We start from the raw sequence: 27,258 nt of genomic DNA, 5'->3' as shown, positions 1-27,258 counted from the left end.
TCTCGGCCTGCAGCTCTCAATCTGCACAATGTCTCATCGACCCAACAAGGCTCAGGGCCAGGGGCTTTTTTACGCATGACATGACGCCCTAACCTACCATCCATCCATCCATGCCATCCTACGGGGTGGTGGCTTTGCTACTAGTACTAGTACAGCCGCCCATCCGCCCCTCCGCCTCACCTCAGCCCAACCGTGCCAACCGTGCCACACTCCCCTCCCCCCATCCCTCCCTGACGCGAATGTCTCACCACGCATATCATTACGTGCAGTGCAGTGCAGTAACCGCAAGGTAGCAAGCGCTCTGGTGGCTTGCTTGTCATCTGCTTGCGTCTCTCTCTCTCTCTCTCTCTCAACCCAATCTGCGCCTTGTGTCTCACGCACGCAACGGTCCGCACGCAGCTCAACGACGCTCTTTCTCTCTCTCACACACACAACACACACACTCCCCTCTCTTGCCTTCCCGCCAGGAACGCAGGAACGCAGCGCGTCCACCATGTCGCGTGCCCTCTCAACAGCCACGGGGCCTCGACCCTCGACCCTCTCTCGCTCACTCATCAGCACAGTCATTCACTCTTGGGGCAGACAAAGAAAGAGAGAAAAGACGAAGCATCGAGAGAAAACTGCGTCATCGCGTACTTGAATTATATTTGTTTTTCTTTGATATAAAACAATCCCCCTACTGATTCATAACACCCCCTCCCCCCCCCCCCCCCAAATGTTCATGTTCCCAGTTCCGACGACGTCAATACTAACTACGTACACACAAAACGTAGTACGTATAGCCGCGGGGGCTTATTTATTCAACGCGACCCTCTCGCTCGGCTCGGCCCTGGGGCAAAGGAATAATGTGACCAAGAAAAGAATCCTCCCCTCCCGTGCAGAGCCCCAACAACAGCAACAACAACAACAGCGTTGGTTAGTTACCAGGTCTCCGCTAATAAGGCGCGGCGGCGGCGGTGACACGCCTCCATACCACCCGCCGAATGCATGCTAGACAAAAAACCGTAAACACCACACACACGCGCCATTCCTTCCTCGCCGCATGATGGTTGAAAAGAAAATCATATGCTTTGTAACGTCACGATCACATCTCCCCCCCCCCCCCGCACCTCGGGTGCGTGCGTGCGTGTGTGCGTAATACATCAATCACGCCTCGAGCGCCAGGATCGAAAACACGCCGCCCTGCACCGGCCGGGCCGTAAACTCGATGCCGCGCGGGTAGCCGCCGTCCTTGGTGTCGTACAGGTCCGTGAAGGCGCGCCACGTGGGCGTGCGGTTGATCCAGTTGGCAATCTTGGAGGTGAACATGTCGCGCGTCGAGGGTTTGGCCACGGCCGCCGCCCACATCTCCCAGTCGAGCTTGGTCAGCGTCCCGCGCGTGTCCAGGATCACGCCGTAGTCGTTCTGCACCGCCCAGTAGAAGTCGCTCTGCATGTCATAGATGTCCTGCGGGATGAAGTCGAGGCCCAGCACCTTGTCCGAGTAGACGTTGTACAGGAGGCCTGATAATCACCGTCCAGGTCAGCATGACGTCTTCTTTCTTCGTCCTTTTCTTCAGCGAAAGGGGGTTGGGGGCGGGCTTGTGTGTGTGTGTAGTCCTACCGTAGGTACCGGGGCTATCGTATTGCAGCATCGTACGCGGGGGGTTGTTTTTGCGGTCGATGCCGTGCTCCTTCCAAAAGTCGAGATACTCGCGCGCAATCTTCGTGTAGTTGGAGGCATCCTCCCCGTGCCCAGTCATGTTGGCAATCTCGGACATGGCCTTGAGGGCAATGATGCCCTTGATGGCGAGGTTTGTTTGGTTCCTGGACGCTTCCTATCAGCATGGGAGAAGACCACAAGAAGAAGAAAACGCCACGCCTCATTGTTGGGGGGTTTCTCTTCTCTGCAGCCAGGACTACTTACGCAAGGTGGCCGGCGAAATCGTCCGTCGACAGCTGGTTCGCGGGAATCTTGGCATCCTGAATCAGGTATCCCGCCCACTGCTCGAGCAGCTCCCAGTTGTCGGCGAGGTACTGGTCGTCGTGCTTGCGCTTTGCATACGCGAGCATCATCACCACCATGTTGCCGCACTCCTCGAGCGGCATGGGCTCGTCATCGCCCTTGGGATGTCCGACGGCGTTGGGGAACGTGCCGAGATCGTGCTAGGGAGGGGAGGCTTGTTGTCAGGTTTTCTTCTACTTCTTTATACTCTCGCGCCACACACGTGGTGCTTCAACGCGAGGGGGCTTCTTGGGACAAACAAACCTGCGCCCAGTTGTTGGGATAGTGGTGCTGGCCATTCTCCAGCAGCGGCTCCAGCGTCCACTTGATCAGGTCCGGGTTCAGGTACAGGAAAATGGGGAGCGCGGGGAAGATGACGTCGACGGTCTGGATGTCGCTGTTCGAGCTAATCTCCTTGAGGAAGACGAGCGGCGAGTCCTCGGTGTTGGTGAACGACAGCGCCCCAAACACCTGCCGCACGGCGAGCGTGGTGATGGTGGCGTAGTGGGGCCCGACCGCCTCCTCCGAGTCAGTGACGATGCGCAAGTCCAGGTCGTTCGCGTAGTGCGTCGCATAGTCGAAATCATTGTAGAAGAAGGTCACGAGATCCTTCTCGTTGAAGTACGCCCGCCACAGGGAGGGCACGCTCCGGGGGTTGTACTCCTTGCCCTGGAAGTTGATGGCGTCCTCCTGCGCGAAGCCGATGGTGAAGAGGGTGCTCTTGGCCGTGCCGGCGACGAAGCCGAGATCGCGCGCGAGACCGAAGACGGGCCTAGGCGAAATGCATGTGTGAGCGTCTTCCATTGCAGCCAGCCAGCCAGCCAGCCATGTCCAAGACAAGAAGAGAGGAGGGGACTTACCATCGGTCGCGGACCGCCCGGAAGTTAGTATCGATCTCGCCCGTCAGGGATCCCTTGTTGAGGAACTGGCTACGAACATCCGTGTCGGAGCCAATCTGATAGCTGACGCCGTGCTGTATAAAAAGCAAAAGAGTTAGAACAGTCATCACTCGACCCAGCGACGACACAGGCACAGGGGGGGGGGCACATACCAGGTCGCCCGTGGCCCAATACCAGTTGCCCCAAGAGGCAACCTCGTTGGACTCGGTAAACGGTTGCTGGTCCTGACGATAAAACTTGTGATACCTCACGACGTCGTTGCTCGCGCTCTCCCACTGAATAATGGCTCCGTTGTCTCCCGAGGCCCATTCTGTTCGCCGTCAGCCATCTCATCATTGTACACAACACAACAACAAAACTCGGGAAACAAGGCGCGAAAGCACAAAGCAAGAAGCCCACCTCCAGAAACGTCCGAGTAAATCTGCACCGAGTGCGTCTTGCCGTCAATGGACTTGACCGAGACATTGATATACGAAGACGTGACCGACTGGCGTCGAAGGTCGTCGGGGTACACGGGGCTGAGGAACTCGACCGTCATCTGCACCTTGTTGACGACATTGAAGGTGAAGATGCTGCGCGTGGACGTGTACTTGAGCGACGTCTGGTTGACAAGAGCCTCGGCGCCAGGTGCGTCGCCCATCCAGTTGTATACATGGCCGTCGACCCTGATGAAGCCCTGCCAGCCTTGGATATATTGTCTATTCTTCTTGTCAGCCACCAGACTCGTCCCTATACTATAACCCCTTTGTGTTCTTCTTCTTCTTCCTGCAAAGAGGCGAGAACTCACGACCAAAAGACGGGCCAGTTCCCGGGGAGGTAGCCGCTGGGGCTTCCGTCTCGCTTGCCGTTGAGCCAGACGTTCAGGTACGGCGACCGCACTGCCAGGGGCACGGCGGGCGGCCGCGCAGGCGAGAAGGACGACTGCGCGCTTGCAGAGTTGCCCAGCAGGGCCAGCGCCGCCGCGGCAGCTAGCTTGAAGAACTTCATTGCCGCTGTGCAGTATACCCCCAAATACTAATATAAAATCCTTGGACCACACACACGAACAACACAAACGAAGACCCGAGGGCTCAGGGACCGAGGGGAGACCTGCTGAGGAGGGTGAGACGAGACGGGCCGGAAAGAAAATCGTCGATCGTGACCAGGACGCGCTCGGCGATATTTATAATGGGCATGTGAAGTCTTTCTCGTTGGAGGGGGTGCGGCCGTATGTGGAGGAGAGTATGCACAGGGAGGAGGGAGTGAGACACCTGGGTCCAAGGGGGGGGGGGGGGGGGGAAAGTGTGAGTGTGTGCGCGCGCGCTCGCTCGCGTGTGTGTTTGTGTGTGAGTACGTGTGTGTGCGTCTGTGTAAGGCTGCGCCAGACGATGCTACGCCAACGCAACCACCGGGGTATGATGCCAATCGCGCGAAAGAAGAGATAGAGAGAGAGAGAGAGGATGAAGCAACAGCAGATGGGCCTGGCGCGGAGAGCGTTCAGGCAGGTCGCAGTCGGCCCTTTGCAAACGAGGCGAGACGAGAACGCCGCACCAGCAGCTCGTCGTGGTACTGGAGCGGATATCGCGAAGTCGTGGGTTTTTGCTGCAGCTGTTACTCGGACGGGGGGCGGGAGAGGCTACGTATTGTCTGCAATGCAGTCAGTCAGTCAGTCACGGACGTCGGTTCTCTGTTCCAAAGAAACAGACAAGACGCGCTCGCCGTCCATGGTTCTGGACGCCGTTTGGTGGGGGGGGGGGTTGTTCGGAGACAGAGAGAGGAAGAGAGCGAGAAGGAGAGCAAGAGGGGGGTGTGCGTGTATGTGTGTAAGTGAGCGACGGCGCTGCGGCGGGCCTCGACTCCGACTCACCTGCTGGGCTGCAAAGGTATGTTGGTTTGGTTTGTCCAAGATGAGGAATGGTGCGCGTGCGACTTGGGGATGGGGGAACGTTATTAGTAACTTGGTACGTAGACGCAGGCCCAAGGAAGACGCCGATGGACGGAGAGAGAGTGAGAGAGAAACGAGAGACCAGAGTGCCCAAGACAGATGAATAATGAAGAAAGGGTTTAGAAGGAAGGGGGGGAAAGGCGAGGCTTGATGGGAAATAGCGTGTAGTATATCGCCGTGTTGTGTCGTGCGTCTGAGTCGCCGAGCCTTTGCTGCTGCTGCTGCTGTTCTTGTTGCTGTCGCTGCACCTCGACTGCGACGGCGGCGGCGGCGGCGGCGGCGGCGCGTCCGTGCCTGGGCTGAGGGCAGTAACGGGGTCCTTTTAGGGGGGGCCTGTGGCTGTTGCTGCTGTTGCTGCTGCTGCTGCTGCTGCTGCTGCTACTAAGCCCATCCCATCCCATCCAGCCATCAAACGCACTCACTTTCAAAGGAACAAGGTTCATCGGAACGTGGCACAGGCACGCACAGGAACAAGGGGGAAAAAAAACATGGCCAAAGCTTCTTCTCCCCTCCCCCCTCCACTCGTCATACAGTCGTGCGGTTCGGAAGCTGCGGCAGCCCAGCCCAGCCCAGCCCAGCCCAGCCCAGCCCAGAACCAGGCACAGGCACAGGCACAAGCACGAGCACGAGCACAAGCACAAGAGACGCCTGCACTGCCTGCACCGCCTGCACGCACGCACGCGACAGGGGGCCAGGATCCTCTCCGGCCAGACCAGACGCGCACAGGGCACGCTGATGCTCCGCCGGGACGGCAGTTACAGTGTGCCTTTATTTCGGGACCTTGGCTGGGGTTTCAACCCCCGGGGGAAGCCGGCCGTCCGTTCCGTCCGACTCTGAGAAAGAAAGAGACGGTCAGTAGTTAAGTAACATAGTGATTTGATGCTGCTGCTGCTGCTGCCGCCTCGTACCGCTTTGCTGGGTTACCTACCAGACCAGACCAAGTGGGCTGGCTGGGGAGCTCGTGCTGAGAAAGGATAGGGAGGACAACTCCTCGCTCCTCGTCCACCACATCCGTCGTGCCGACTGATTCGTAGTAGCACTGGGAGTGGGAGCGCCAAGAGCCGCGGACCGGGCAGCACGGCGGGCGCTGAATCATGATCATGATGATGGCGGCGACGATGATGATGATGATGATGATGCGCCCTCCCTCTCCCCCGCTGACTGCTCGCACGCGCACGCGCTCCCTCGCCTCGATTCGATGCGCATTGACGTCGTCGGCGCCGGCCATGAACTTGCGATCGGCAATAGCAAATGGCCTCCCCCCCCGCGCGCTCCCTGGACTGGCCGAACCCCAAAGCGTGCAACGGGCAGAGAGAGTCCGTCCCCTCTCTCTCTCTCTCTCTCCCTTGTCCGTGGGCTCTCTCTCTCTCTGTGTGTGTGTCTCTCCCATCTCCGAACCGAAGCCCACCATGCCCCCAGATGTGGAGAGCGGAGGTCCCCCCCCCGGGCGGGCCGGCGGCCCCATCCCCCCCCAGTTGAGTCGAGCGACTACCGCCAAGGGCGACGAGCCAAGCCTGGCGAGTGTCGGGTCGGAGTCACCAGACGTGAATGCTGCGTGGACATGATGGTGTCTCGTGCTGCTCCAGAAGCAAAGAAAAAAAAAGCCACTGCTTCGGGCACGCCAAGGAAGATGCTGTGGCGACCCTGTGACCCCCCCCTACCCAAGTCATGAGTATCTGCCCGCCCGCCCTGCTGCTACTACGTACTCCCAGGGTCTGTCTGGTCTGTCGGGCTGTCTGTTGTGATGCGTGTGCTGCTGCCGCGGGTGCTGCTGCTTGGCTTCTGCTGGGCCTGCGGTTCTGTGCCGGGCTCGTGCTGTTTTGTACGAGGCATCAACGTGGATGGAGGCCCGGCTCCACACCTTTTCTGTCACTCAGGGCCGTTTCACTCTCTCTGTCAATGACATCGTATCGGCCCCCCCGGACGGCATCCTGCGTACACGACGGCCGGCCTGCCGGCCTGCCTTACCTACATACATACATATGTGCATACATAGCACATACTACATAACGCACGTCCCGGGCCACCTGTCAACTCTGTCGGCATTGCCAGCTAGTCAGTGTAACTCTGATCTACTACCCACGTAGTATTCTACCCTATCCATGGCATGGGCTCGGCCCCTCCCCCGCCTCTCCTCCCCCTCGCCTTGCTCCTCCTCCTCCTCTCAACTGCGACCCTGCTCGATCCCCTGCTACTACTACGTACCCTCCGTACAAATACGACTTCGCATCGGAGGGCCCTCCAACCGTCCACTGGGCGTCCCGAAAGGCGGCCGCCGCGGGGGAAAGAAATAAAGCTTGGGTGGAGGTGGTGATCCGGCCGCAGCTGCACCCTGGACAATGGCTCGCCTCACTCCAAAGAAGGCACACACGCCTGCATGCACGCACGCACTCACGCACACGCAGTTGGACCACGTCGCGTGCGCACACCTCGATGCAACCTCAAGTCCAGTGACGAACTTGACGATTCAGTCCCCCCCGCACGAAGACCCCCCACCAAAAGGGCGGTACTAAGGTAGGTAGGCAGGTAGGTTAGTAAGGTTGGTATTCTGGAGAGCTTCGCTGCGGGGTGCAGGGCAGGCAATGCTCGGCCGATTGGGGCGCTTCCTCCTCTCTGTCTCTCAGTCAGTCAATCCGTCAGTCAACAATGAAACGGTGAACAACCTGCCCTGCCAATGCTTCGATCGCAGCCGCCAGGCCCCTGCGCTTCTTCGTTGGAGGCAGGCATGCCATGCAAACCGGTACACGAACGGCCCAGGCTGGTATTATCTCACGCCGCATACTATATGTGCTATATGCGCAGTATTTCGTGTTCGTGCGCGCACATACTGTACCCCCGTCCCAGCATCATCACCGACGGCAGCAGCAGGAACAACAAGAACAGACGCAGCTGCGTTGGCCTTGGCCGCGGCCTGCCTCAAGCGGCAGCGGCCCGCCCAGGGTGTCGGGTCGCCCATGCCTGATTGACCGAGCTGTCGCCGAGCCCGCGCGCATCGTGCCTTGTGCCCTCCATCCACCACCGCCCCGGGCGAATTTTCATGAGGCCATCGTCGTCTGTTATCGCCGGTCGTCGTCGTCGTCCTCCTCCTCGTGCTGTTCGCTCGGCACTTCGTACATACGTCGTGCGCGCCCACCGGCCCCGGCCTCGTGGCCTGGCGTGGCATGGCCTGGATGGAACCCAACCCCGTTCGGCTGCCCCTCGGCGGGTGTCATCGCGAACAAAAAAGACTGCTTCTCGACGCGTCCATCCCACGCACGCCGTGCCACCACCACCACTCTATGGCCGCCCAACAAGGCGGCCCTCCTCCCCCCCGCGTCCGTCCATCCATCCATCCATCCACGAGCGTGTGGCAGAGGCGACCGACCATCCGCCCTAGGGTCCTCCCGCTGCTGCCCGGCGTCACGAGGGAGGGGCGAGCCGTTTCGCCCCGACCCTCCCGTGTGTCTGCCTGTCCTGTCCGTCTACCTGTCAGGTCAATGTTCTTTCACGGCAACGTCCAAGGCACAGCCAGTACTGTAAATGTCAATGTAAGCATGGTGAGAGGTCGACAACCTGCAGCCAGCCAGCCAACGAGCGTTCCTGACGTCACGGCAAAGGGGGGCAGCACCCCCCGCCCCCCCCCTTTCCCTCCCGCGTCTTGTCGCGCGCTGAGAAATGCCACGACGATTTGATCATGCACCCTCTCCCACTGCCGTCCCAATCGGATTCCGTCCTCGTCGTCGCAGTCAAAAAGTCGCACCCTTGTCTGCAAGAAAGTCACCGGGTCGCAAGGGACCGCTTGAGCCGCGCGACCGACCAACCCCCCCTTCTTCCTAAACATATACTGTACAGTACGTGGGACGGGGGTTGCCAGCCAGCCTGCCATCTGCCAACACGCCCAACACACACACCGACAGCAACCCAGCTTTGTGTACTCCGTACTTCGTAGCGCATTACTCATGTCGAGATCGACGACCTTTGTCGCTGAGCGAAGTCGGTGAACGTGGTCGGGTCGTACAGTACACCTACCCGCGCCCACGCGCCCACCGGCCCGTTTGTCCAGGCCGGGGGGAGCTCCCGCCCCAAGACCCATCCATGCTCCGCGCGACAGCATTTCCTGGCAGAATCAAGATTTCAGGGACACATCCGCTCGCCCCGACAGGCACGGGTGACCGTGATGATAAAGGCCTTTAATATATATAAACTTTATTATATGAAGTTGTTCTTATTGTCGGTGCTATAACAAGGTTCTCTTAGATTAATTAAAGTCCAAGAAGGGTAGATAATTGTACGACCCCATCAAGGAAGGGGAAGAGTCAAGCACCCCGTTCGTTACACCACGTGCTGTGATGATGAGCAAAAGACTAGTCACGTTTCGGTGGCGGTGGAGCAGCAGCCGCTTCGCCAGGTCGGATGTGACGCCTTGTTGGGACCAGAGCGCAGATGCCAGGTCGGAAAACGCACGCCTTTCCATGTTCCTGGACGTCCTGCGGAAGCTTCTCATGCAAGTCCGTGCTGCCCAGCCGAGCACGCCCTTCCCGCCATGTGCAGAGCAAAAGAAAGACAAAAGTCGTATTTTGCCCGCTCAAAGAAAGGGAACAAATATATGACAAGAAATATCAGCATTGGAATACATCCAGCCCATCATCTATATACACACTACAGGTCTCCTTTATCCTCCACATCTTGGCACCAACAGCTCCAAAAAGCATCGCCCTTCTCCCCGTGATATCATTTCGTCGCTCGTCATGCCCCTCCTTAAACGCCGTGCCGAAAACTCAAAAAAAAAATCCCAGCAAAACCAAAACGTGTCCCCCGGACTTGCCCGAGCAGACCAAGCGCGAGAGCGCACAGCATGTCCAACCCCTTCAAAAGCGACAGCTAGATACGAAGAAGAAAAAAGGGCATGTACAAAGGCCGGGGGTCCGCCTCAGCAGATAAACTTGTAAAACCTCTTCCACTTAGGCCACGACGCCTTCTCCTCCTGCTCTTGCGCCACCAGGATAGGCAGGTTGAAGTCACGACGGCCGGTATCGACGTCCATCTCCCGCACCTTGACGTAACGGGTATGGAACAGAAGCTTGTGACAAATGTAGAAAAGAAAGATGATGGGCACGCCCATGTACTTGAGGAAGAAGTTCCGGGCCACATCCGCCGTCGCCATGTCGCGCCATCCGATAGGGAACGCGCCCACCCAGAACTGCGCTATCAGGACCAAGATGTTGAGCGTCAGACCGACATACGAGCCCAAAACGCCGACTTGCGAGTTGAACGGTATTGATCCGATGCTGCGTCCATGGTAGGCCCACGCGCGGCGGAAGCGAATGTGGCACAGGCAGATGGAACCCCAGGTGAAGACCGTGGAGAGGCCCGATATGGCAAGGAGCCAGTCGAGCACGTGGTTTTGCTGTCTGAGGTCGGCGAGATACGCAAGCAGACCCAGCGCGGCAGCCACGACGATGGCAACGAGCGGTCTTCCACGCTTGTCCACATAGCCCAGAATTTTAGGCGCTTGCCTCATCTTGGCGAGAGCGACGAGCGTCCGCGAGGATCCAAACACGGCCGAGTTGCCTACCGACAAGACCGCGATGAGGATCACCGAGTTCATTACAGATGGAAGCACCTGAATGCCCGCCTCCTCGATGGCAATAACAAAAGGCGATGCCTTGGCGTCGGCACTGTTTGTGGCGTCGAGAAGTCGAGGATTGTCGTAAGGAACCAGCAAGCCCACAAGCGTCAGCGCGACAACGTAGAAGAGCGCGATCCTCCAAAACACCTGCTTAATGGCCGTCGGCAGCGACTTTCTCGGGTTGGCAGTCTCGGCAGCTGCAAGTCCAACAAGCTCTGTACCAGTAAAAGCGAAGGCCGCGGTGACGAAGACGCTGCATAGTCCCTCGAAGCCGTTGTGGAAGGCGCCCGGGTTACGCCAGTATTCGCCGCCGATGTAGCCTCGGTCCGGTGTCCCTCCACAATTGAGGACGATGCCGAGGAGGCTGCAGGTTGAGTCAGCGTATGCGCCTGGCACGCGTATCGGCAAGGCAAGGACACTTACATGAAGCCAATGACGGCCACGACCTTAATGATGGAAAATGTGAACTCGGCTTCGCCGTATCCCTTGACGCCAAAGAGATTGATGAGCATGATGGCGATGAGGAACAAGGTGACGAAGATGGCACTGGGCAGCTTGTCTGTCCAATAACGAATAGTCAGGGATGCCGCAATGATTTCCAGCGGCAAAACGACTAGCCACTGTAACGCATAACTTATGATTTGCTGAATTAGCTTCACGACTGGTTCAGGAAAGCCACCGGTGTCGACTCACTTCCAACCCATGGCAAATCCCCAGGAGGGGTCGAGGAATCGCGTGGCCCATGAGGAGAAGGATCCGGCGATTGGGAAGATGACAGCCAGCTCTCCTAGGGCCTGGCATGTGCAGTACAGCATGGAGCCGACAATGATGAAGGCAATGAGCAACGAGGCGGGTCCTCCGTCGTGCAGAGCCTTGCCCGAGGCAACAAATAAGCCGGTACCTATTGAGCCTCCGATGGCAATCATCTGCAGGTGCCTTCCCTTGAGCTTGCGCGCAAGGCCCGTGTTGGCGGACTCAACCGCGGCCAGATGGAGGTCGTAATAGTAGGTCCCATGGCTGCGGGCTGTGGCACTGGAGCTGTTGACCTGGCTGAGGTGGTCGCTGGGGAAGAAGGTGGTGTCGGTGTCGGGCTTGAAGCTGTCGATGAAGCGGTGGAATCGTGGAGTCGGCCGGTCTTGGTAGTCTGGCTCGCGCATGCTGTACGAACTACCGTGTGTGAGGGACTCCTCTTTGATTTCGAGATTGTTGAAGGCGTTGAGCTCAATATCTCGATGCGGCGCCATGGTTGACGTCGTCGTCGTCGTCGTCGTCAAGCACCTGCGCCTCTACAGTGAAGCACTAGTACTGCACTGTGAATGTTGGTCGTCGCAAGCTGGCCGCGGCAAGGATGGTTGGGTACGATGGGCGGTCCGTGTGCGGCGAGATGGCGTGCTCTGACAGCTGTCTAAATCGAGACAGTGACGATGCCAAAGTTGAGGAATGCTGCTCGCCGTCGTGGCCGTCGAGTGCGTGAGAGAACGCACGCAGGCGGCGGGATCTCGTCAGCAGATGAGGCGGACGATGATGATGCGGCAGGCGGCCGGCGGTCGTCACGGCTATCGGCGAGCTGTCGTCGCTTGTCGCAGTTGCACGCCCCGATTGGTCCGGACTCGGGTGCATCGGCGCTCTCAGGCGCACATAGGCATGTCGGTCACCGGGGAGGCCGTACGCTGGTATCCGGCGCGGGGGAGCGGGGGAAGAAGGCGAGGATACAGAGGTGCTGTGTCGGGAGTCGTGGGAATGGAAGCAGGCAAGAGGTCACGGATGAGGTGCAAATGCGGAGGGAGAACTTTAGTGGAACGGCGGCGCTGACCATGAGGAGGACGTTGATGAGGTAGGCGCTCTTGGGTTGGGCTGGGCCGGAAAGTGTAGGAGCGCTGGGGTGTCGGCAGGATTGGGAACATTGGAAGTGGTTCCATTGGACGCCGCACGCGGAAAAGACGTGGCGGACGCAGGCCAGAAAGGTAAATGGGTACCTAGAGTCCCTCCGCAGATGGGAACCCTACTAGGTACCATGAGGCATCGATGTACTTGCGCTTACGATTCAACGGCCCCGCCTCGTACCTTTGGGGCACCTCTCGTCCCTGCCACGGTGACGACCAACAACCAGCCTGGGGAGACGCAACACGAAGCACCACGGCGGCACTGGTGGACGCTCCTATTATGCCCGATCTTTGTCAGCTTTTAGGTCCTCTACAGTGGGTGTAGTCCCCCCTATCCATGGCGCTATCTTCCCGGCTTCATGCCAATAAATGACTCCAGAGCGATTTAATATCGCAGCCTCAACAAGCTCGCGTCCCCTTGTGCAATAGTAGCAGAAGTAGTAGTAGTAGTGGTGGCAGCAGGTACTGCAGGAAAGCGAACACGCAGCGTGGTGAACGGTCCAGCCCACCGTCTCATCCGGGACGGCAGCGCCACGAGGCACGCTATCGAGACTTGGGCGCTGATCGGCGCGCCGCCAAAAGGCAGACGCAGCAGCGGTACGCGACTCGTCTCGGAGCGGGAGCTAGGGGTCTCACTCTTCGGGTGGCCACGCTCCCTAATAATAAGTTAGAAAGGCGCCTTACAGTACGGAGTACCATATCAATAGCCCTACGTGTCTACCAATTGCCTACCCAGTTACGACCCTTTATCGCCCCTCTAGCATTTGTGCGCCTCTGGCCCCAGAAGTTGACATTGGCGCGCGCCTCGTCATGCCTGCGCCTCATCTCAGAGGTGCCGCGCGTGCGCAAATCATGTTGTGTTATGCCGTGCTGCGCTGTGCTGTGTTTGGCAGGGTACAATGATCATTCAAGTGCCCTGGACCTGGTAACGCGGCAGTCCTTCGATGTGCATTGTGCACTGTACATCTCCGAAATGTTTTCCACCCGCTCCCGCCGGCCCGCCCACACGCCCCGCACATCCTCCAAAACAAAGTGTACTTTGCTGGCTGCTTGTTGCTCGTTAGCTGTGATACCGTAGCCTCGCCGGCCGCGCGCTTGTCGTTGGCGGTCAACGACGCTATCCAAGAGACGCAGCGGCTCCAGCGCGCCATGGATCATGGGGCTGCACCTCTCTGATAACGATCTGATGGATCGCGGCGCGGGGGAGGCGCCTAGAACCTGGCCCAGACCCCTCCCCCGAGTGGGCCCTCGCTCGCTGTGGGCATGGTACAACATTCAACCGCGGGCCGCCACGCCAAGTTGTCCCCGTCAAGCGCTGGCAGGGGGTTTCCCCATTGATGAGACGATAGCATGATGAATGGATGGCCCCCGATGCATTCCTCCACGACCACGCAATATCCCCTGGTCTGTCACTTATGGTACGTATCTTGCCTCTCCGTCCGTGCCGCTCGGAAACGGTGGGAGATCGTGCACGTCGCGAAACGTCAATCGTGCGTATTTGCCGGCTTCTGAGACATGCTGACGTCGCTGTCGCATTCGTCTGCCTGGTCAGGGGTTGAGGCCCATCGTCATTGTCGAATCCGACTCCTACAGGCATGAAACGAGGCATGGCAGGCAGCCGTGATTCGCGCCACCGGCACTTCCATCAATCGCTCCTCCACTGGTCGAACAAAAGAAGCCCTTGTTGGGGCGCGGCCCGGCTGTCTTCTCAAGGCCCCCTCGTTTGGCAGCTTTGACGCCACCATGCAGGGACTGGTGACCAGCAACCACCACTCGCTCTTGGCCCGCCGCTTCAAGTCCGAAGCCATACAAGCGGGCGTATCGAATGACTCGATCCAAACGGTCATGTTGAACTTCGACGCCAGTTGATGCTCCAGATGCATAAATGGTACACGTATACGCCAGGCACATAGCCATGTCTCGTACAGAACAACAGCCCTCACATTGCTCAGGGCCTTTAGTGGGACGTCGACTTCGCTTCAGTCCGTCCCCCAATAACCTTCCCGTCGGGGCCCCGGGGCTTGCGCTTCCATCCTGTCGAGAATAGGCCGCCCATGTCGAATCTCGGCAGCGGGTGCGCCTCCGTGTTGAGCACCACCTTATCCAACGGCAGCACATCGTCGGGGGAAAACAGCAAGTACAAATACTTTAGCGTCTCGGCCTGCCGAAAGCATGTCAGTCTGAATCTGCGAACGGGGCTCTCATCGGGAAGCCTACCAGCCAGAAGCTCTCCATGTTATCCTTGATTACGGGAGGGATCACGTTTGCGTTGCTCAGGCTCGTAAAGCCTCCTCCGTCTGCCACCGCGGTGTAGTTCATGAACGAGCGGAACATCTCCCATCCCCACTCTCGATACCTCTCGTCCTTGGTGATCCTCCACATGTAGAAGAGGCTCTCCACCGTTTCTGGTCGCTGCAGGTTATGTACGTCGTTTGACTTGACAGAGAAATCGTCCCGCCAGCTGGCTTGCGGGTCTGAGTCGAACGTGGGTGGCGGATCGTGATGCGCCGACTCCGGCAGAGGCGGATCGGCAATATGAAAGTGAGTAATCTCTGCTGCAAGGCCCGTCGCCATAAACTTATACATGCCCCAACATGTCTGCGTCAGCTCCCGCGCGAGCTTCATGTCGGCCTCCTGCTTCTTGCCCCAGGTCGGCAGCTGGCGCGCCTCCGCTTCCGAGAGACCGCCCGTGGCAGCCAGCGCAATGGTGCCAGGCATGAAACACACCAGGTGGTCCATTTTGGGCGAGAGGTTTCCTCCCAAGCCCTCGGGACGCTCGCCGATGATGGTGAACCCCGATGGTTCAGTGTATGTGATGAGATGCTTTCGTACTCCTTCTAGGGACTCGTTCCACATGTCCGCATATACTGGCTCCTGCTTGTTGGTCTGCAAATACTGTTTGATCAGGTATTCGTAGTAGGAGTCGCCACGGCTGCCCAGGCGTATATTCTCGCCTCTAAACTCGCCGCTTGTGGCGTAGATGTAAATGGGTACCAGTCCGTCGGTGGGGTTGTTGTCATCGATGACCTCCATGACCTTTTCGGCCTTGTCCCAGAAGTGCTTTTCGCCGGTAAGCTTGGCGAGGTACTTAAACTCAAGTTGCACGCTGGTCGCCTCCGCCGTCGACGACGCCCCCATATCGGCGTGTGAGGGAATGCCCTGATATTTGGCGAGGTTGACGCTGGCATACGGCACCCCCGACTGGGTTTCGAAAGCAGCCATCAGCCGGTCGCCGAGATCCCTGGCCTTTTCGAGGTACAGGTCCTCGCCCGGCATGCCCGGGTCATCCTCCTTGAGGGGCGCCATGTTCGGAAACTCGGTGGAGAGGTAATGCGCAGACAGCAGCCCTCCAAGCATTCGTATCGTCGTTTCGAATGTGTTGACGTCTTGATCCTGGTCCCACGTCAAGGACTTGGAGAGCCATTGTCGAGCGTGGTGCAGTCGCGTCGTTTGGTTCATGAGAATCAGTGTGTCCAGCGAGTCGACAATGATCCAGCCAAGACCCTTGGGGGCCATGTTTTTGCCGCTTTTCGAGAAAGGGCGGTACTCGTCGTATCCTACAAGACGGTCATCAGTATCTCAACTGTCCTCCGGACTGCCCTCTAGGTTGCCGCGACGTACCCCAAGCATAACGCTCGTAGGCGTCCCAGCTGAGCTCGAACGCCTCCACCACATGCTGCCGCCTCTCGTCCCAATTCGGCTTGCCTCTCTCGTTGTTTATACCTATCCATGACCACGCAGAAGTCGACTTTCGCTCCTTGGCGTGGGAGAAGAAGCCCGTCAGCCAAAGCAGGCCCACGACGGCGAGGGCAATGGAGCTCAGGACGCGCTTCCGTCGCCACCAGCGCCGCCTCCGCATCGATGGCGCGTACCCGTACGGCTTGTCCTTGTACATGGGAAGCTCATCCTGCTCGAAGTAACCGGCGACCTTGCCCTGCACATCGCTGATGATACCCCCGGCGGAAGCCCCTCGCCTCGCGACGGCCGCCCAAGCTCGGTCTTCCAGGTCTCGGTGCGGGGCCGCGAAGTTAGGCACGTTGTTAGGGATCGAGAAGGACATGTCGAGGGCGCTGGCGCCGACCTGGGCCGCCTTGTCCTTGACGTCTTGGGCGGCGCGGAAGACGGTGGCTTTGAGCGCGTTTCTGCCGTGGATGTTGAAAGGGTCGCGGATCATGGGGGGCGTCTAGCGCATGTCGTGGCGTGGCGTCGGCGGGCGGTCCGTGAAACGGGGCGCTGGGCCGAGGGGGGCAACGAGAGACGAGCGACGGAAGGATGCACGATACGAGGTGCGAAATCAGACTGCCGCCCAGAGAGAAAACACGCGCAGTGAAGCAATCGATGGCGGAGGCAGGCAGCTGGAGGACGGGCGCTGCGAGGTATCGCAGCGGTGCTTGGCGCAGGAGTGAAGCGTCGCCGTCTAGCGGCTCAGGTCCCTGGATGAAAGAGGACATGTGTGCTGAACTCAAAACGGGCAACCCTGCAGGTGGGCAGGTGGGCAGGTGGGCTGCGTGGGCAAGACCCAACCCGTCTAGCTGGGTCGCTCCTTCCAGCGTGTTCCCGCTGCATGGAGACCTTACATTGGGGAGCCGCACCCACGAGATACTGCCCTGTCATCGCTCCTTTCAACGTCGTCGCCTTGACATGCTCCTTCAAAAGCGCGATATGAGAGCTCACACAGCGATGCCTGAAACCAGGGCAATTCTTCCATGCTTCACCTCGTGAGCGGTCCTAGATTCCTTCACTATCCTTACCCAGCATCGGAGACAGGGGACGCCTGCACCCAACAACCATGGACATCAAAGACTTTCCCCGTCTCAGCCGCGAGGAATTCTCCGAGGCTTGTCACAGCTTGGACAGGCGATACTGCCAGGCAACCCTAGGGCCATTGCGCAGGCGTTGGCGGCTAAGGATCTGCGCCGCGTTGGACACGCTCTTCTTCGACGACGGCGGCTACTCGACGTACATTCAGATTACACGCCCTATAGAGCACGTTCTCGATCATGGCGATTTATCACTGGATCTGGACAAATTTTCGTTTTCTGATCATGACAAAGACGATGCCATGGTCATGGCAGACCAGGGCATGCTAGACGACGAAGAAGCAGACTCGGTGCGACTCACATGGACCACGATCTCATTCATGTCCTCGTAATAACCAAAGCCTAGGCTGCCATCATTCAGTGCGTGCCGCGGCCAAGCATGCCGTATGTCACGTACGAAATTCATCTGCATCCGACCTATCGGGTCCCTTGCTTGTGGTTCTCCCTCCACAACCTGCCTCCAGAAGAGCCCGCCTTCAACGTCGATACAGTCTTTCGCCGCTTAGTCCCCGACGAGTACAAGGACGGCCTTCGAAGGCTCGGAGGTATTGGTGGCATCTCTGCTGATGTGAGTGCCGCGTTACCACCAGCCGCTCCCGGGGTGTCCGTTTGGAGCTAGGCTCACCCAGCTAACACAAACTCGCAGCATCACCCCGTCACAGGAGTCCCGGCTTTCTTTGTACATCCCTGTTTGTTGGGAGATGCTATATCGAGCTTCCAATGCTCCAGGGAGAACTACCTCATGATCTGGCTCGGGCTCGTAGGCGGTTGTGTCGGACTTTGGGTGCCCAAGGAAATGGCCGAGCAGTAAAACAAACCAGTGCTCGTTACTTGGCTCGTCACTTTGTTGCCCGCTTTGATTCGAATTGTGCGGTGCTCATTCGTCGTCGTCGCTGTCCTCCTCCATGGCCACGTCCTCCTCGCTCTCCTCGTCTTCTTCATCCCGAGTGCGCTTCTGTCCACGGTTCTCGGCGGCATCTGCGTCCGTCATTGTCTGATCTGCCCCTGCCGCTGGTTTCGCGGCGGCATTGGCGGCCGGAGGCGCTCCAGCCGGCGGGGCGTCAAAGATGCTCCGCTGCAGATCGGTCTGTTCGGCGGCGGCGGCACCAGATGCCGTCGTGGGGATCTTGAAGGTTCCGTCGAGTTTGGCGACGAAATGTGACTTGGACTTGGCGTATTGGATTTTCTGCCCAGGTTAGCACAGGCCCGAGAGTCAGGGGCGGCGCCCGCGGCAGGAAGGGGTTCTAACGAGTTCGCGGCCCAGAAACGTTTGCCCATTCAAGTGTCTCATGGCCTGAGTTGAGGTTTGCACGTCTTTGTAGACAATGTGTGCTTGCCCTCGCATGTCCATGGTCTTCAGGGCGACGACATCTAGTACGCTTCCGTAGGTCGAGAAGAGCATGTAGAGCGCGGTCCGCAGGTCGGCTTTTTGGATCTTGGCCGAGGGAAGGTTTGTGACATAGAGGCTGCGGTCCTTTAGCACACGCGCTCGGAGGCCCAGTAGAGGGGACAGAGGGGTTTGCAAGCATACGTCTGGTTTGGAGGGATGGACTGGACCTTGGCCGGGAGGGAAGCGTTTGGGGCCAGGCCGCTGCGCGTAGGGACTGCCGTCGCCATTGTGTCGCTTCGGCCGAGCCTGACTGCGGGAGCGTCCGGTAGTAAACTCGAGAGACTCTGCGCGTTTGATTCGGGAGGGAGTCGCGGCGGGCGCGGGGCGTGGCGGCAGGAGACGAGCGTTGTTGTGCTGGCTGGGAAACACGATGGGAGTGGAATTTTCGAAGCCTAGCCTCGCGGATGGGCACTGCGTGAGGTGAGGTGCATGCGACCAGCCGGTGCCCAGGTGGCCCAAGCTCCCCCCAGCCTTGGCTGCCCTGTGCAACCTGAGGCGTGGGTGCTGCTCCATGTGTGGCGGCCTGCCCGGGGGGGATTGAGCCTGTGTGTGGCACAGTCCAAAGCCGGGCAGCGTGGGTGGGTACGCACGTAACGGCGCTGTGAACCCCGCCGTCAGCACCCCCAGCCTCAATCAAGGCTGTCGTCGTCGTCCGCGACAGCCCCGCCCAGGCACAACCTCTCCGTCATCACCACCACCTCTCGCCAATTGTAACCCGCGCGATAGTAGAGAGCTCCTCCTATCGCCTCCCTCCGAATTCGACATCTCCCGTCAAGATGGCAGCTCCCGAGGTCCACCACCTGTTCCACAACCCCATCGCCGACCACTCCTTCTCGGTAGACCACAGCGTCCTCGCCGTGGCCCGTGACACCGCCGTCGAGCTCTACGGCCGCGTTGGCAACGCCTTCAAGCTCAAGGACGAGCTCAAGGGCCATGACAAGACGGTCACGAGCGTCGACATTGCGCCCAGAAGTGGCCGAATCGTGACGTGCTCCCAAGGTAACGCGCAGCAGCTTGTTCTCTTATTCCCTTCTCCCCAGCCAAGCCCTCCCATCTGCTCGCAGTCGCTAACGACACCGGCCAGACCGTAACGCGCTGGTCTGGGAACCCTCGCCCACCGGCTACAAGCCGACGCTCGTGCTCCTCCGAATCAGCCGTGCCGCAACGTTCGTCCGTTGGTCCCCCTCGGAGACCAAGTTTGCCGTCGGCTCCGGCGACCGCGTCATCGCCATCTGCTATTTCGAGGAGGAAAACGACTGGTGGGTATCCAAGCACCTCAAGAAGCCCATCCGCAGCACCATAACGAGCGTCGCCTGGCACCCCAACTCGGTCCTCCTCGCCGCCGGCTCCACCGACGCCCACGCCCGCGTCTTCTCGAGCTTCATCAAGGGCGTCGACACCAAGCCCGAGCCGACCCCCTGGGGTGAGCGCCTGCCCTTCAACACCGTCTGCGGCGAATTCCTCAACAACTCAGCCGGCTGGGTGCACTCGGTCGCTTTCTCGCCGAGCGGCAACAGCCTTGCCTTTGCCGCCCACGACAGCAGCGTCACCGTCGTCTACCCCAGCGCGCCGGAGCAGCCGCCCAAGGCCATCCTCACCATCTCGACCCAGCTTCTGCCCTTTAAGAGCTTGCTCTGGAAGAGCGAGGATGAGATCATTGCGGCCGGCTACGACTGCGAGGCTTTCCGCTTCCAGGGTGGTGAGGGCGGCTGGCAGCTCGTTGGGCCTGTCCAGGCCAAGAGCAGCCATGGCGCGGGCCAGGAGCGGGAGGAGTCGGCCCTCAACATGTTCAGGCAAATGGACCTGAAGGGCAAAATCAAGGACGACACGCAGCTCAAGACTATCCACCAGAACACGGTTACGACTATTCGACCCTTTGAGTCGTCCGGCGGCCGGGTCACCCAGTTCAGCTGTAAGTTGCGGCCCACAGTGTTTTCCAGAGTGACGTGCTAACGTTTGCACAGCAAGCGGCGTTGATGGCCGAGTGGTAATCTGGAATGCCTAAATAGACATATACATGCTGTAGATAGGACAACAATCAATGGATTATGCTCTAGTCATACACATCAAACCATACTTGGCCATGGGCCGAACTTCACGACGAGATCATAGCGGGGCACGGCCACGTCATAAGAGCTCGACTCATCAATTTACGTTGTCTGCATCTAAATTATGTTTCAACTCTTCATCCCCTGCATCTGCCTAGCGGTGTCCGCGGCGTTCAGACCTAGGGCAGGGCGACAGCCTCAATCTCGACGTCGACGTTCTTGGGGAGGGTCTTGACGGCGACGCAGCTGCGGGCAGGCTTGTGAGTGAAGAACTGCTCGTAGACAGAGTTCATCTCCTGCCATTGCGGTCAGTACATGTGGCGGAGAGAGTGTTGCGATGTATGCGCAAGGGGGGTAGGGTGTCGGGAGCTTACGGCAAAGTGGCCCATGTCGGAGATGAAGATGTTGACCTTGACGACCTTGGGGATGGAGGAGCCGGCCTCCTTGAGGACGGCGTCGAGGTTCTCGCAGCACTGGCGCGTCTTGTCGGCGATGGAGCCCTCGACCCTGCTGCCGTCGGGCTTGAGGGGGATCTGGCCGGAGCAGTAGATGGCCGTGGGGGTCTTGGTGGCCTGGGACTGCGAGGCGAGAATTCAACGTCAGAGAGGGGGCGGGGGGGACCCGTCTGTCAGGGGACAAGCCGCAGGTAGATTGAGCACTCACGTAAGGACCAACAGCTACCAAAGAGACAGCGAGATCAGCTTCAAGGTCTTGTCCAGAGGACAATGACGAGGGGGATGGGCAGACTCACGGGCCGGGGCGTCCTTGGTGAAGATGTTGGTCTGTTCCGCCATGTTGGATTTGGTTCGCAAGAGAACTGGAATCGATGTGAACGCCCGGACTCGAGGCGCGCGCGGGGGCGGCAGCAGTGCCCGGGCCCATGCTGGGGACGAGGCGAGGGCGGCGGCGCTGCTGCTGCCGCTGCCGCGCGCGAGGAAGCGAGCTGCCATTGCCGGCGACGACATACCTGTGTGTTGGGGGACGAGAGAGCGTGAGCTTTCGGGAGAGGCAATGGGAAGACGAGCGAGCTCAGGGTAGATGGAGGTGCGTGCCTACAGCGAGATGTGTCTTGAGAGGAGCGAGGGTTTCGAGGTCGGGAGGCGCCGCGGGTAGATATGGGCGTCGTGGGTTTATCATGTACGGGTAGCTCAAGGTACTTCGATTTTCAGGCACCTAGCGAAGTAAAGGCAAGTACCTGCGGGTCCCTGAGGTTCCCGTCGCGTTGAGCTTCCCCTCCATCCTAATCCTATCTGCCCTCCGAGGGCCGGCGTTCTGCCCACTGCCCTTTGATCCACCGCTCGGCAGGTGCGTCAGGCGGCCCCGCGACTCGCCAATGGATGGAACCCCCGCGGCGGGGAGCGGCGGCACTGCGCCAAAAGCGGGCGGGTTCTGACGGCCCAGCCAGACGTGCACAGCAGCGTAGAAGCCCATGAAAGCCGCCACTCGCGGAGAGGCGTCGACTCGTTACGTACAATGTACGTAGTAAATTAGTAGTAAGTTAGTAGATGGAAGTACAGCAGTACAATAAAGTAAGAGGTAGGTAGTACCGGACGCACCAAATTGCACTTCGCAAACGCAGAGCTTTGTCATGGGCCTTTGCGTGAGGTGCAACGAGGTGGTGCATCAACGACTCTTGCAGCGTCGTTATTCGGGTTTACGTGGTGAATTGGGAATACGTAGTAGACGTACGTGGTGGATTAGTAGTACTTAGTCGATGCACGCACGTATATTAGTAGATACCCATCCAGTGAGTGTTGCGCCGGGACATCCTGGGAATACGGTGGCCCTTCCCGAAGGCGGAACGGGGAGGGGAGAGAGCTGGACGGTGGCCCGGCCCGGCCGACTCGGAGCGCCCCGGAGCACGCTGGCGATGATGCGCGTCTCAGTTCGACCAGCCGTCCTGACGTGGACTGACCGCACAGAGGAGATGGGGAACGGTACGGCGCACTCGTCGAGGAATCGGCGCTGCCCGCCATCAGCTTTATGTTACTAATGGGGTCTGTGCGGCGTTGCTGGACTGCTGTCTACCAACATTGCCTCCCCGCCTGCTCGTGGTGAAGAAGGCGTCCGTCTCTTTGACAATTGCAATGAAGCGCCGTCATCCTCTTGGCATTGAGCTCCGCGGTTTGCCTTTTGCTAGATCTTACTACATTTCCTGCACGGCAAACCGTGTAAGACAAACCCCTATCAATGCTTCACATGGGACAAACTGCCAGATGATTCATACCTGCCGTGAGCCTCTGAGCGCTTTTTCTGGCTGCTGCATAGCGAAAGTGCAAGACAAAACCTGTACTAATGCTTCACACGGGGACGAACTATCAGATGATATATGCCTACGTGCCTCAAAGCTCCAAGCGTTTGCTCTGGCTGCTCCATGTCCCTGCTTGCCCCCTTGACGAGGTCCTGCGAATGAGTGTACAGGGAGCGTCCCAATTGGGCTGGCGGGCCTTATTGCCGCCATTGACACACCAAGCCGTGGCGGTTGTGGCGATGGCCACTCCATGCTTCTTCGTACTTCGTACATGAAGACGGCAGTCGCTGGCCTCCCGGCTCGCCAGCGCATGCAGGGCAATCACCAGCGGCCGCCACTGTGGCTTCACGACCAGCAGTGGAAGCGATTCTGCAGCGAAGCCATCGTTCCGGCATCCTGGTCAGTGTAAGCGCTTTCGCGTGTGCATGGCGATATCGACCGCACACCACTTGCCCGGCCGTCGAGGGAGCGGGAATTGGGCCAAAGTTTGCTGCGCCGTCTCGCGGTCGGAGCCTAGCGACCAACGGGCTTGGGCTCTGTGCCGCAAGCACGACCCGCCCGGCCGGGGCAACAATTGAATTGCCCAGGCCGTGCGTGTGAGCGCGTGCCGGAGCGCATTCCGGAGATGGTGTCTGGCCAGGTGTCCAGAATGGATGGAGGCTCTGCGCGAGGAGCCGACACCTCGGTGGGACCCCTGGTGCACAGTCAGCGCCACCTCAATACCGGCGTGAATAGAGTGCGAAGTAGGCGTGTCGGTCGCCGGCGGTACATGGTTGGGCGGAAGCATTCGCGAGGTTCCCCTCATCAGCTGCAGGTTATTTCGGCGCTGACATGTTGAAGTGAACGGGATTCCGGTCGTCATGCAAGAAGCCCTGGAGGTCCATCCATGCTATCTATGTATCAATCCGCCCGCCAGGCCGCCCGTCTCCGCAGCGTCTGCCTCTGCCCCTGCAGCAAATGGCCGTGCAGGGGCTGATACGGGATTACGCACCCGCTGGGCGCCCAGCCTGCCAGGGCTGGACTACCCTATTGACATCCATTGGCAACGCGGCAAGGACACGGAACACGGAACAATGTCAACGTACGTACTTCACAGGCCAACCCTTGCGCAGCGCCACGGCCGTCGGTTTTTTTTCTGCACTCGCATTCTTTTACACCCTCGTTCGCCTCCCTTCCGCGGCTCTTGTCTGTCTTAATACTCCCTTCTTATCCATTCCTTGTGTTCCCTTCTCGACCACCCCCATAGGCTCCGCCCCAGGCGCCGCACTACAAAGTACTAAGCTACCTTAGGTCAGGTACAGGGTGTCTGGGCAAACCTGCAAGTTCAGCTAGCCCGTACTCCGTACCTCCCGCTTGCCCCTGGAGCCGCGGTAAGTGCCCCCCACCCGCCTGCCTACACCACTGTACCCAGTAGCCAGAGCAGACGGCGCTGCTGCTGCTGCGGGCCGGCGCCGCCAGCAAAACGCGAACGACGTCGTGAGCTGGCCTCTTCGTCTTCCCTTTCCCCTGTCCGTGTGCAACCCGCATCCATTCCGCCATCTAACGCCAGACAGACCGTCCTGCACAATCATGGCGCGCAGCCAGACGCCGCAGGGCAGCGTGCGCCAGCGCACTCCGGCGGCCAAGAAAGGCAGCGAGTCGCCCGGCGTTGCCCCTGAGTACGAGCTCGACAAGCTCGCCAAGTTCGCCATGCAGAAGAACGTCGCCGACGGCGAGCGCGAGCACAAGGTCGCCCTGGGCCTCATCACCATCTTGGCCTTTGTCACCCGGTTCTGGGGCATCAGCCACCCCAATGAAGTCGTCTTCGACGAGGTTCACTTTGGCAAGGTATGTATGCCGCGACGGCGCGCACACGGGCATCGAACCACCGCCACCACGCGGCCGCCAGCCCACATGCTAATATGGCCTCTTGCGTAGTTTGCCTCCTACTACATCGAACGGACGTACTTCTTCGACGTTCACCCTCCCTTTGCGAAGCTTCTCTTCGCCTTCATGGGCTGGCTCGTCGGCTACGATGGCCACTTCCACTTCGACAACATCGGCGACTCGTACATCGACAACAAGATTCCTTACGTGGCCTTCCGAGCTCTTCCTGCCATTCTCGGAGCCCTTACCGTGTCCGTCACGTATCTGATCATGTGGGAGTCGGGCTACAGCGTCCCCGCGTGCATCGTCGCCGCCGGCTTGATCCTACTCGACAATGCCCATATCGGGCAGACTCGCCTGATCCTGCTCGACGCGACGCTGGTGCTCGCCATGGCATGCAGCTTGCTTTTCTACATCAAGTTCTACAAGCTGCGCCATCAGCCCTTTAGCCGCAAGTGGTGGAAGTGGCTCGTCCTGACGGGCTTTGCGCTCTCGTGCGACATCTCCACCAAGTATGTCGGCCTCTTTGCCTTTGTCACCATTGGCTCGGCCGTCATCATCGATCTCTGGGAGCTGCTCGATATCAAGCGCCCTGCCGGCGTCATTTCTCTGCCCGAGTTTGGCAAGCACTTTGCCGCCAGAGCCATTGGTCTCATCGTCCTGCCCTTCATGTTTTACCTCTTCTGGTTCCAGGTCCACTTCGCCATCCTCTCGCGCTCCGGCCCGGGCGACGACTTCATGTCTCCCGAGTTCCAGGAGACCTTGAGTGACAACGTCATGTTGGCAAACTCCATGACGGTCCAGTACTACGACGCCATTACCATCAGGCACAAGGAGACCAAGACGTACCTCCACAGCCACGAGGACACGTACCCCCTGCGTTATGATGATGGCCGCGTCTCGAGCCAGGGCCAGCAGGTGACTGGCTACCCCCACAATGACACCAACAACTACTGGCAGGTCCTGCCCTTGGACGATGACAAGCAGAGGGGTCGCGATGTCAGGAATCGTGACTTGGTCCGTCTCCGACATATCGTCACCGACAAGATCCTGCTCTCTCATGATGTCGCATCCCCTTACTACCCAACGAACCAAGAGTTCACCTGCGTCAGCGTCGAGGAGGCCTACGACAGCCGTGCCAACGACACAATATTTGAGATTCGCATTGAGAACGGCAAGACCAACCAGGAGTTCAAGTCCATCTCTGGCCACTTCAAGCTTATCCACAACCCGAGCAAGGTGGCCATGTGGACGCACACCAAGCCACTGCCTGCTTGGGGCCACGCGCAGCAGGAGATCAACGGCAACAAGAACATCGCCCCTAGCTCCAACGTGTGGTTTGTCGAGGATATTCCCACGATGCCCGCCGATGATGCGCGGCACCACAAGGAGGAGCGCAAGGTCAAGTCACTGCCGTTCCTGCTCAAGTGGTTCGAACTCCAGAGAGCCATGTTCTACCACAATAACAAATTGACGAGCGACCACCCGTATGCCAGCCACCCGTACCAGTGGCCATTCCTGCTCCGCGGCGTAAGCTTCTGGACCCAGAACGACACGCGACAGCAAATCTACTTTATCGGAAACCCTGTGGGCTGGTGGTTGGCGAGCAGTCTTTTGGCCGTCTTCGCTGGCATCATCATCGCCGATCAGATTTCTCTCAAGCGTGGCATCGACGCCTTGGATCACCGTAAGTGGACAATGGGCCATGTCAAACAAGTTTGGACGGGACTGACAGGGATGCAGGCACCCGCTCTCGCCTCTACAACTCGACGGGTTTCTTCTGGCTAGCCTGGGCAACGCACTACTTCCCATTCTTCCTCATGGGCCGTCAGCTCTTCCTCCATCACTACCTACCCTCTCACCTGGCGTCTTGCCTAGTGGCGGGCGGTCTTGTCGAGTTTGTCTTCAACGCCGAGCCCGTTGACGAGGCGCCGCCCGCGGGCGGCAAGAAGGGATCCGCGGCCCGACCCAAGAGGCACATTACCGCGCGAGAGAGATTCGCGGGCCAGAGTATGATGGGCGCGTGGATCGCCTGCCTGGTCATCATGATCGTCGCCGTGGCAGGCTGGTACTTCTTCCTGCCTCTGACGTATGGCTACCCCGGCCTGTCGGTGGAGCAGATTCAACGCCGCAAGTGGCTTGGATTCGACCTTCACTTTGCGAAATAAGGGGTGCAATGGTGCCGTCGTGATTGGCAATGCCCGTTGCTCAAGATGGCATTGCTGATGAGGGGCAAAAACAGGAAGATGTCCTCGGTGACGGCGTGACAAAAGTGTACAATAATGTGTTGGTCAGGTGCGGCAATGACATACAAGCAGAGCCAATGAAAGACGGGCGAGGTTGGGTGTCACGGAGGCGTTTTGCTTAGGAAAGGCCAGGTGGAGAAGAATGCCATGATGTTTGAGAAGGTGTATGAGGGCGGCCACGAGATCCGTGTATGAGGAGGTGTGCATGCGTCAGTCTCTTGCTGCGGAAATTCATCTGTCATTATATTATCTGGTCCCTGGGTACCCAACGTGCACGATGTCGCTCTTGACATGGAGTGCCTGATAGCGAAAGTACAACATGCGTGCGAGGCTCGCTGTG

General features: G+C 59.2%; 10 protein-coding genes across 13 annotated transcripts; 3 read left to right on the top strand and 7 right to left on the bottom strand.

Moving 5' to 3' along the window:
- Nucleotides 1–710: 710 nt before the first annotated feature.
- On the bottom strand, nt 711–4,160 carry JDV02_007190 (uncharacterized protein). Of its 2 annotated transcripts, XM_047988660.1 has the most exons (8): nt 3,670–4,160; nt 3,282–3,580; nt 3,035–3,192; nt 2,844–2,956; nt 2,248–2,755; nt 1,906–2,144; nt 1,603–1,805; nt 711–1,502 (listed from the first exon to the last, which is right to left on the bottom strand). In XM_047988660.1, exons 1-8 carry the CDS (start codon nt 3,867–3,869, stop codon nt 1,147–1,149), a joined length of 2,076 nt encoding a protein of 691 aa, XP_047844658.1. In that variant the 5' UTR covers nt 3,870–4,160; the 3' UTR covers nt 711–1,146. The 2 variants fall into 2 exon arrangements, with proteins under 2 accessions (XP_047844658.1, XP_047844659.1); XM_047988661.1 differs by having other exon boundaries at nt 711–1,805; nt 3,282–4,160.
- A 5,555-nt stretch (nt 4,161–9,715) lies between these two features.
- Nucleotides 9,716–11,658, bottom strand: HIP1_2 (histidine permease; the record flags this gene model as incomplete). Its single annotated transcript, XM_047988659.1, has 3 exons — nt 9,716–10,778; nt 10,838–11,047; nt 11,108–11,658. The coding sequence occupies 3 exons, from the start codon at nt 11,656–11,658 to the stop codon at nt 9,716–9,718; spliced, it is 1,824 nt and encodes a 607-aa protein (XP_047844657.1).
- Nucleotides 11,659–11,713: 55 nt separating this feature from the next.
- Nucleotides 11,714–12,034, bottom strand: JDV02_007188 (uncharacterized protein; the record flags this gene model as incomplete). The annotated part of the gene is made up of 1 exon (XM_047988658.1): nt 11,714–12,034. The coding sequence occupies one exon, from the start codon at nt 12,032–12,034 to the stop codon at nt 11,714–11,716; it is 321 nt and encodes a 106-aa protein (XP_047844656.1).
- Nucleotides 12,035–13,865: 1,831 nt separating this feature from the next.
- Nucleotides 13,866–14,180, bottom strand: JDV02_007187 (uncharacterized protein; the record flags this gene model as incomplete). The annotated part of the gene is made up of 1 exon (XM_047988657.1): nt 13,866–14,180. The coding sequence occupies one exon, from the start codon at nt 14,178–14,180 to the stop codon at nt 13,866–13,868; it is 315 nt and encodes a 104-aa protein (XP_047844655.1).
- A 74-nt stretch (nt 14,181–14,254) lies between these two features.
- On the bottom strand, nt 14,255–16,471 carry MNS1 (Mannosyl-oligosaccharide 1,2-alpha-mannosidase; the record flags this gene model as incomplete). Its single annotated transcript, XM_047988656.1, has 3 exons — nt 14,255–14,458; nt 14,515–15,854; nt 15,919–16,471. 3 exons carry the CDS (start codon nt 16,469–16,471, stop codon nt 14,255–14,257), a joined length of 2,097 nt encoding a protein of 698 aa, XP_047844654.1.
- Nucleotides 16,472–16,895: 424 nt separating this feature from the next.
- On the top strand, nt 16,896–17,959 carry ATG10 (E2-like conjugating enzyme atg10). Of its 2 annotated transcripts, XM_047988654.1 has the most exons (3): nt 16,896–17,407; nt 17,464–17,685; nt 17,764–17,959. In XM_047988654.1, the coding sequence occupies exons 1-3, from the start codon at nt 17,087–17,089 to the stop codon at nt 17,926–17,928; spliced, it is 708 nt and encodes a 235-aa protein (XP_047844652.1). In that variant the 5' UTR covers nt 16,896–17,086; the 3' UTR covers nt 17,929–17,959. The 2 variants fall into 2 exon arrangements, with proteins under 2 accessions (XP_047844652.1, XP_047844653.1); XM_047988655.1 differs by having other exon boundaries at nt 17,464–17,959.
- Nucleotides 17,317–18,925, bottom strand: JDV02_007184 (uncharacterized protein). Its single transcript, XM_047988653.1, has 3 exons — nt 18,649–18,925; nt 18,367–18,583; nt 17,317–18,303 (listed from the first exon to the last, which is right to left on the bottom strand). The coding sequence occupies exons 1-3, from the start codon at nt 18,732–18,734 to the stop codon at nt 17,995–17,997; spliced, it is 612 nt and encodes a 203-aa protein (XP_047844651.1). The 5' UTR covers nt 18,735–18,925; the 3' UTR covers nt 17,317–17,994.
- Nucleotides 18,926–19,185: 260 nt separating this feature from the next.
- On the top strand, nt 19,186–20,647 carry arc1 (ARP2/3 actin-organizing complex subunit Sop2). Its single transcript, XM_047988652.1, has 3 exons — nt 19,186–19,506; nt 19,592–20,419; nt 20,472–20,647. The coding sequence occupies exons 1-3, from the start codon at nt 19,284–19,286 to the stop codon at nt 20,510–20,512; spliced, it is 1,092 nt and encodes a 363-aa protein (XP_047844650.1). The 5' UTR covers nt 19,186–19,283; the 3' UTR covers nt 20,513–20,647.
- Nucleotides 20,634–21,737, bottom strand: JDV02_007182 (uncharacterized protein). Its single transcript, XM_047988651.1, has 5 exons — nt 21,523–21,737; nt 21,307–21,372; nt 21,219–21,232; nt 20,930–21,133; nt 20,634–20,851 (listed from the first exon to the last, which is right to left on the bottom strand). The coding sequence occupies exons 2-5, from the start codon at nt 21,347–21,349 to the stop codon at nt 20,735–20,737; spliced, it is 378 nt and encodes a 125-aa protein (XP_047844649.1). The 5' UTR covers nt 21,350–21,372; nt 21,523–21,737; the 3' UTR covers nt 20,634–20,734.
- Nucleotides 21,738–23,932: 2,195 nt separating this feature from the next.
- PMT4 (Dolichyl-phosphate-mannose--protein mannosyltransferase) lies at nt 23,933–27,203 on the top strand. 2 transcript variants are annotated; one of them, XM_047988649.1, is made up of 4 exons: nt 23,933–24,176; nt 24,360–24,633; nt 24,724–26,359; nt 26,416–27,203. In XM_047988649.1, exons 2-4 carry the CDS (start codon nt 24,376–24,378, stop codon nt 26,838–26,840), a joined length of 2,319 nt encoding a protein of 772 aa, XP_047844647.1. In that variant the 5' UTR covers nt 23,933–24,176; nt 24,360–24,375; the 3' UTR covers nt 26,841–27,203. The 2 variants fall into 2 exon arrangements, with proteins under 2 accessions (XP_047844647.1, XP_047844648.1); XM_047988650.1 differs by having other exon boundaries at nt 24,724–27,203.
- The last annotated feature ends 55 nt before the right edge of the window (nt 27,204–27,258 follow it).

Source organism: Purpureocillium takamizusanense, chromosome 6, assembly GCF_022605165.1.
Source record: "Purpureocillium takamizusanense chromosome 6, complete sequence".
Taxonomy (NCBI): Eukaryota; Fungi; Ascomycota; class Sordariomycetes; order Hypocreales; family Ophiocordycipitaceae; genus Purpureocillium; species Purpureocillium takamizusanense.
The sequence above is the reverse complement of the archived record's forward strand: the minus strand, read 5'-3'. Positions and strand labels throughout refer to the sequence as shown.

Excerpts from the sequence above, each read along its gene's own strand:
- arc1 (XM_047988652.1), top strand. The coding sequence starts at position 19,284 with ATGGCAGCTCCCGAGGTCCACCACCTGTTCCACAACCCCATCGCCGAC. Across the intron at positions 19,507-19,591 it reads AATCGTGACGTGCTCCCAAG|ACCGTAACGCGCTGGTCTGG; the intron begins GTAACGCGCAGC and ends GACACCGGCCAG. Across the intron at positions 20,420-20,471 it reads CCGGGTCACCCAGTTCAGCT|CAAGCGGCGTTGATGGCCGA; the intron begins GTAAGTTGCGGC and ends ACGTTTGCACAG.
- JDV02_007190 (XM_047988660.1), bottom strand. The coding sequence starts at position 3,869 with ATGAAGTTCTTCAAGCTAGCTGCCGCGGCGGCGCTGGCCCTGCTGGGC. Across the intron at positions 3,581-3,669 it reads AACTGGCCCGTCTTTTGGTC|ACAATATATCCAAGGCTGGC; the intron begins GTGAGTTCTCGC and ends CAAGAAGAATAG. Across the intron at positions 1,503-1,602 it reads CGATAGCCCCGGTACCTACG|GCCTCCTGTACAACGTCTAC; the intron begins GTAGGACTACAC and ends GGTGATTATCAG.
- JDV02_007182 (XM_047988651.1), bottom strand. The coding sequence starts at position 21,349 with ATGGCGGAACAGACCAACATCTTCACCAAGGACGCCCCGGCCC. Across the intron at positions 20,852-20,929 it reads CCGACATGGGCCACTTTGCC|GAGATGAACTCTGTCTACGA; the intron begins GTAAGCTCCCGA and ends CCGCAATGGCAG.
- JDV02_007184 (XM_047988653.1), bottom strand. The coding sequence starts at position 18,734 with ATGGCGACGGCAGTCCCTACGCGCAGCGGCCTGGCCCCAAACGCTTCC. Across the intron at positions 18,584-18,648 it reads TCCATCCCTCCAAACCAGAC|CCTCTATGTCACAAACCTTC; the intron begins GTATGCTTGCAA and ends AAAGGACCGCAG. Across the intron at positions 18,304-18,366 it reads CGTTTCTGGGCCGCGAACTC|AAAATCCAATACGCCAAGTC; the intron begins GTTAGAACCCCT and ends TAACCTGGGCAG.
- PMT4 (XM_047988649.1), top strand. The coding sequence starts at position 24,376 with ATGGCGCGCAGCCAGACGCCGCAGGGCAGCGTGCGCCAGCGCACTCCG. Across the intron at positions 24,634-24,723 it reads ACGAGGTTCACTTTGGCAAG|TTTGCCTCCTACTACATCGA; the intron begins GTATGTATGCCG and ends CCTCTTGCGTAG. Across the intron at positions 26,360-26,415 it reads CATCGACGCCTTGGATCACC|GCACCCGCTCTCGCCTCTAC; the intron begins GTAAGTGGACAA and ends ACAGGGATGCAG.
- ATG10 (XM_047988654.1), top strand. The coding sequence starts at position 17,087 with ATGGACATCAAAGACTTTCCCCGTCTCAGCCGCGAGGAATTCTCCGAG. Across the intron at positions 17,408-17,463 it reads ACGACGAAGAAGCAGACTCG|GCTGCCATCATTCAGTGCGT; the intron begins GTGCGACTCACA and ends ACCAAAGCCTAG. Across the intron at positions 17,686-17,763 it reads TTGGTGGCATCTCTGCTGAT|CATCACCCCGTCACAGGAGT; the intron begins GTGAGTGCCGCG and ends ACAAACTCGCAG.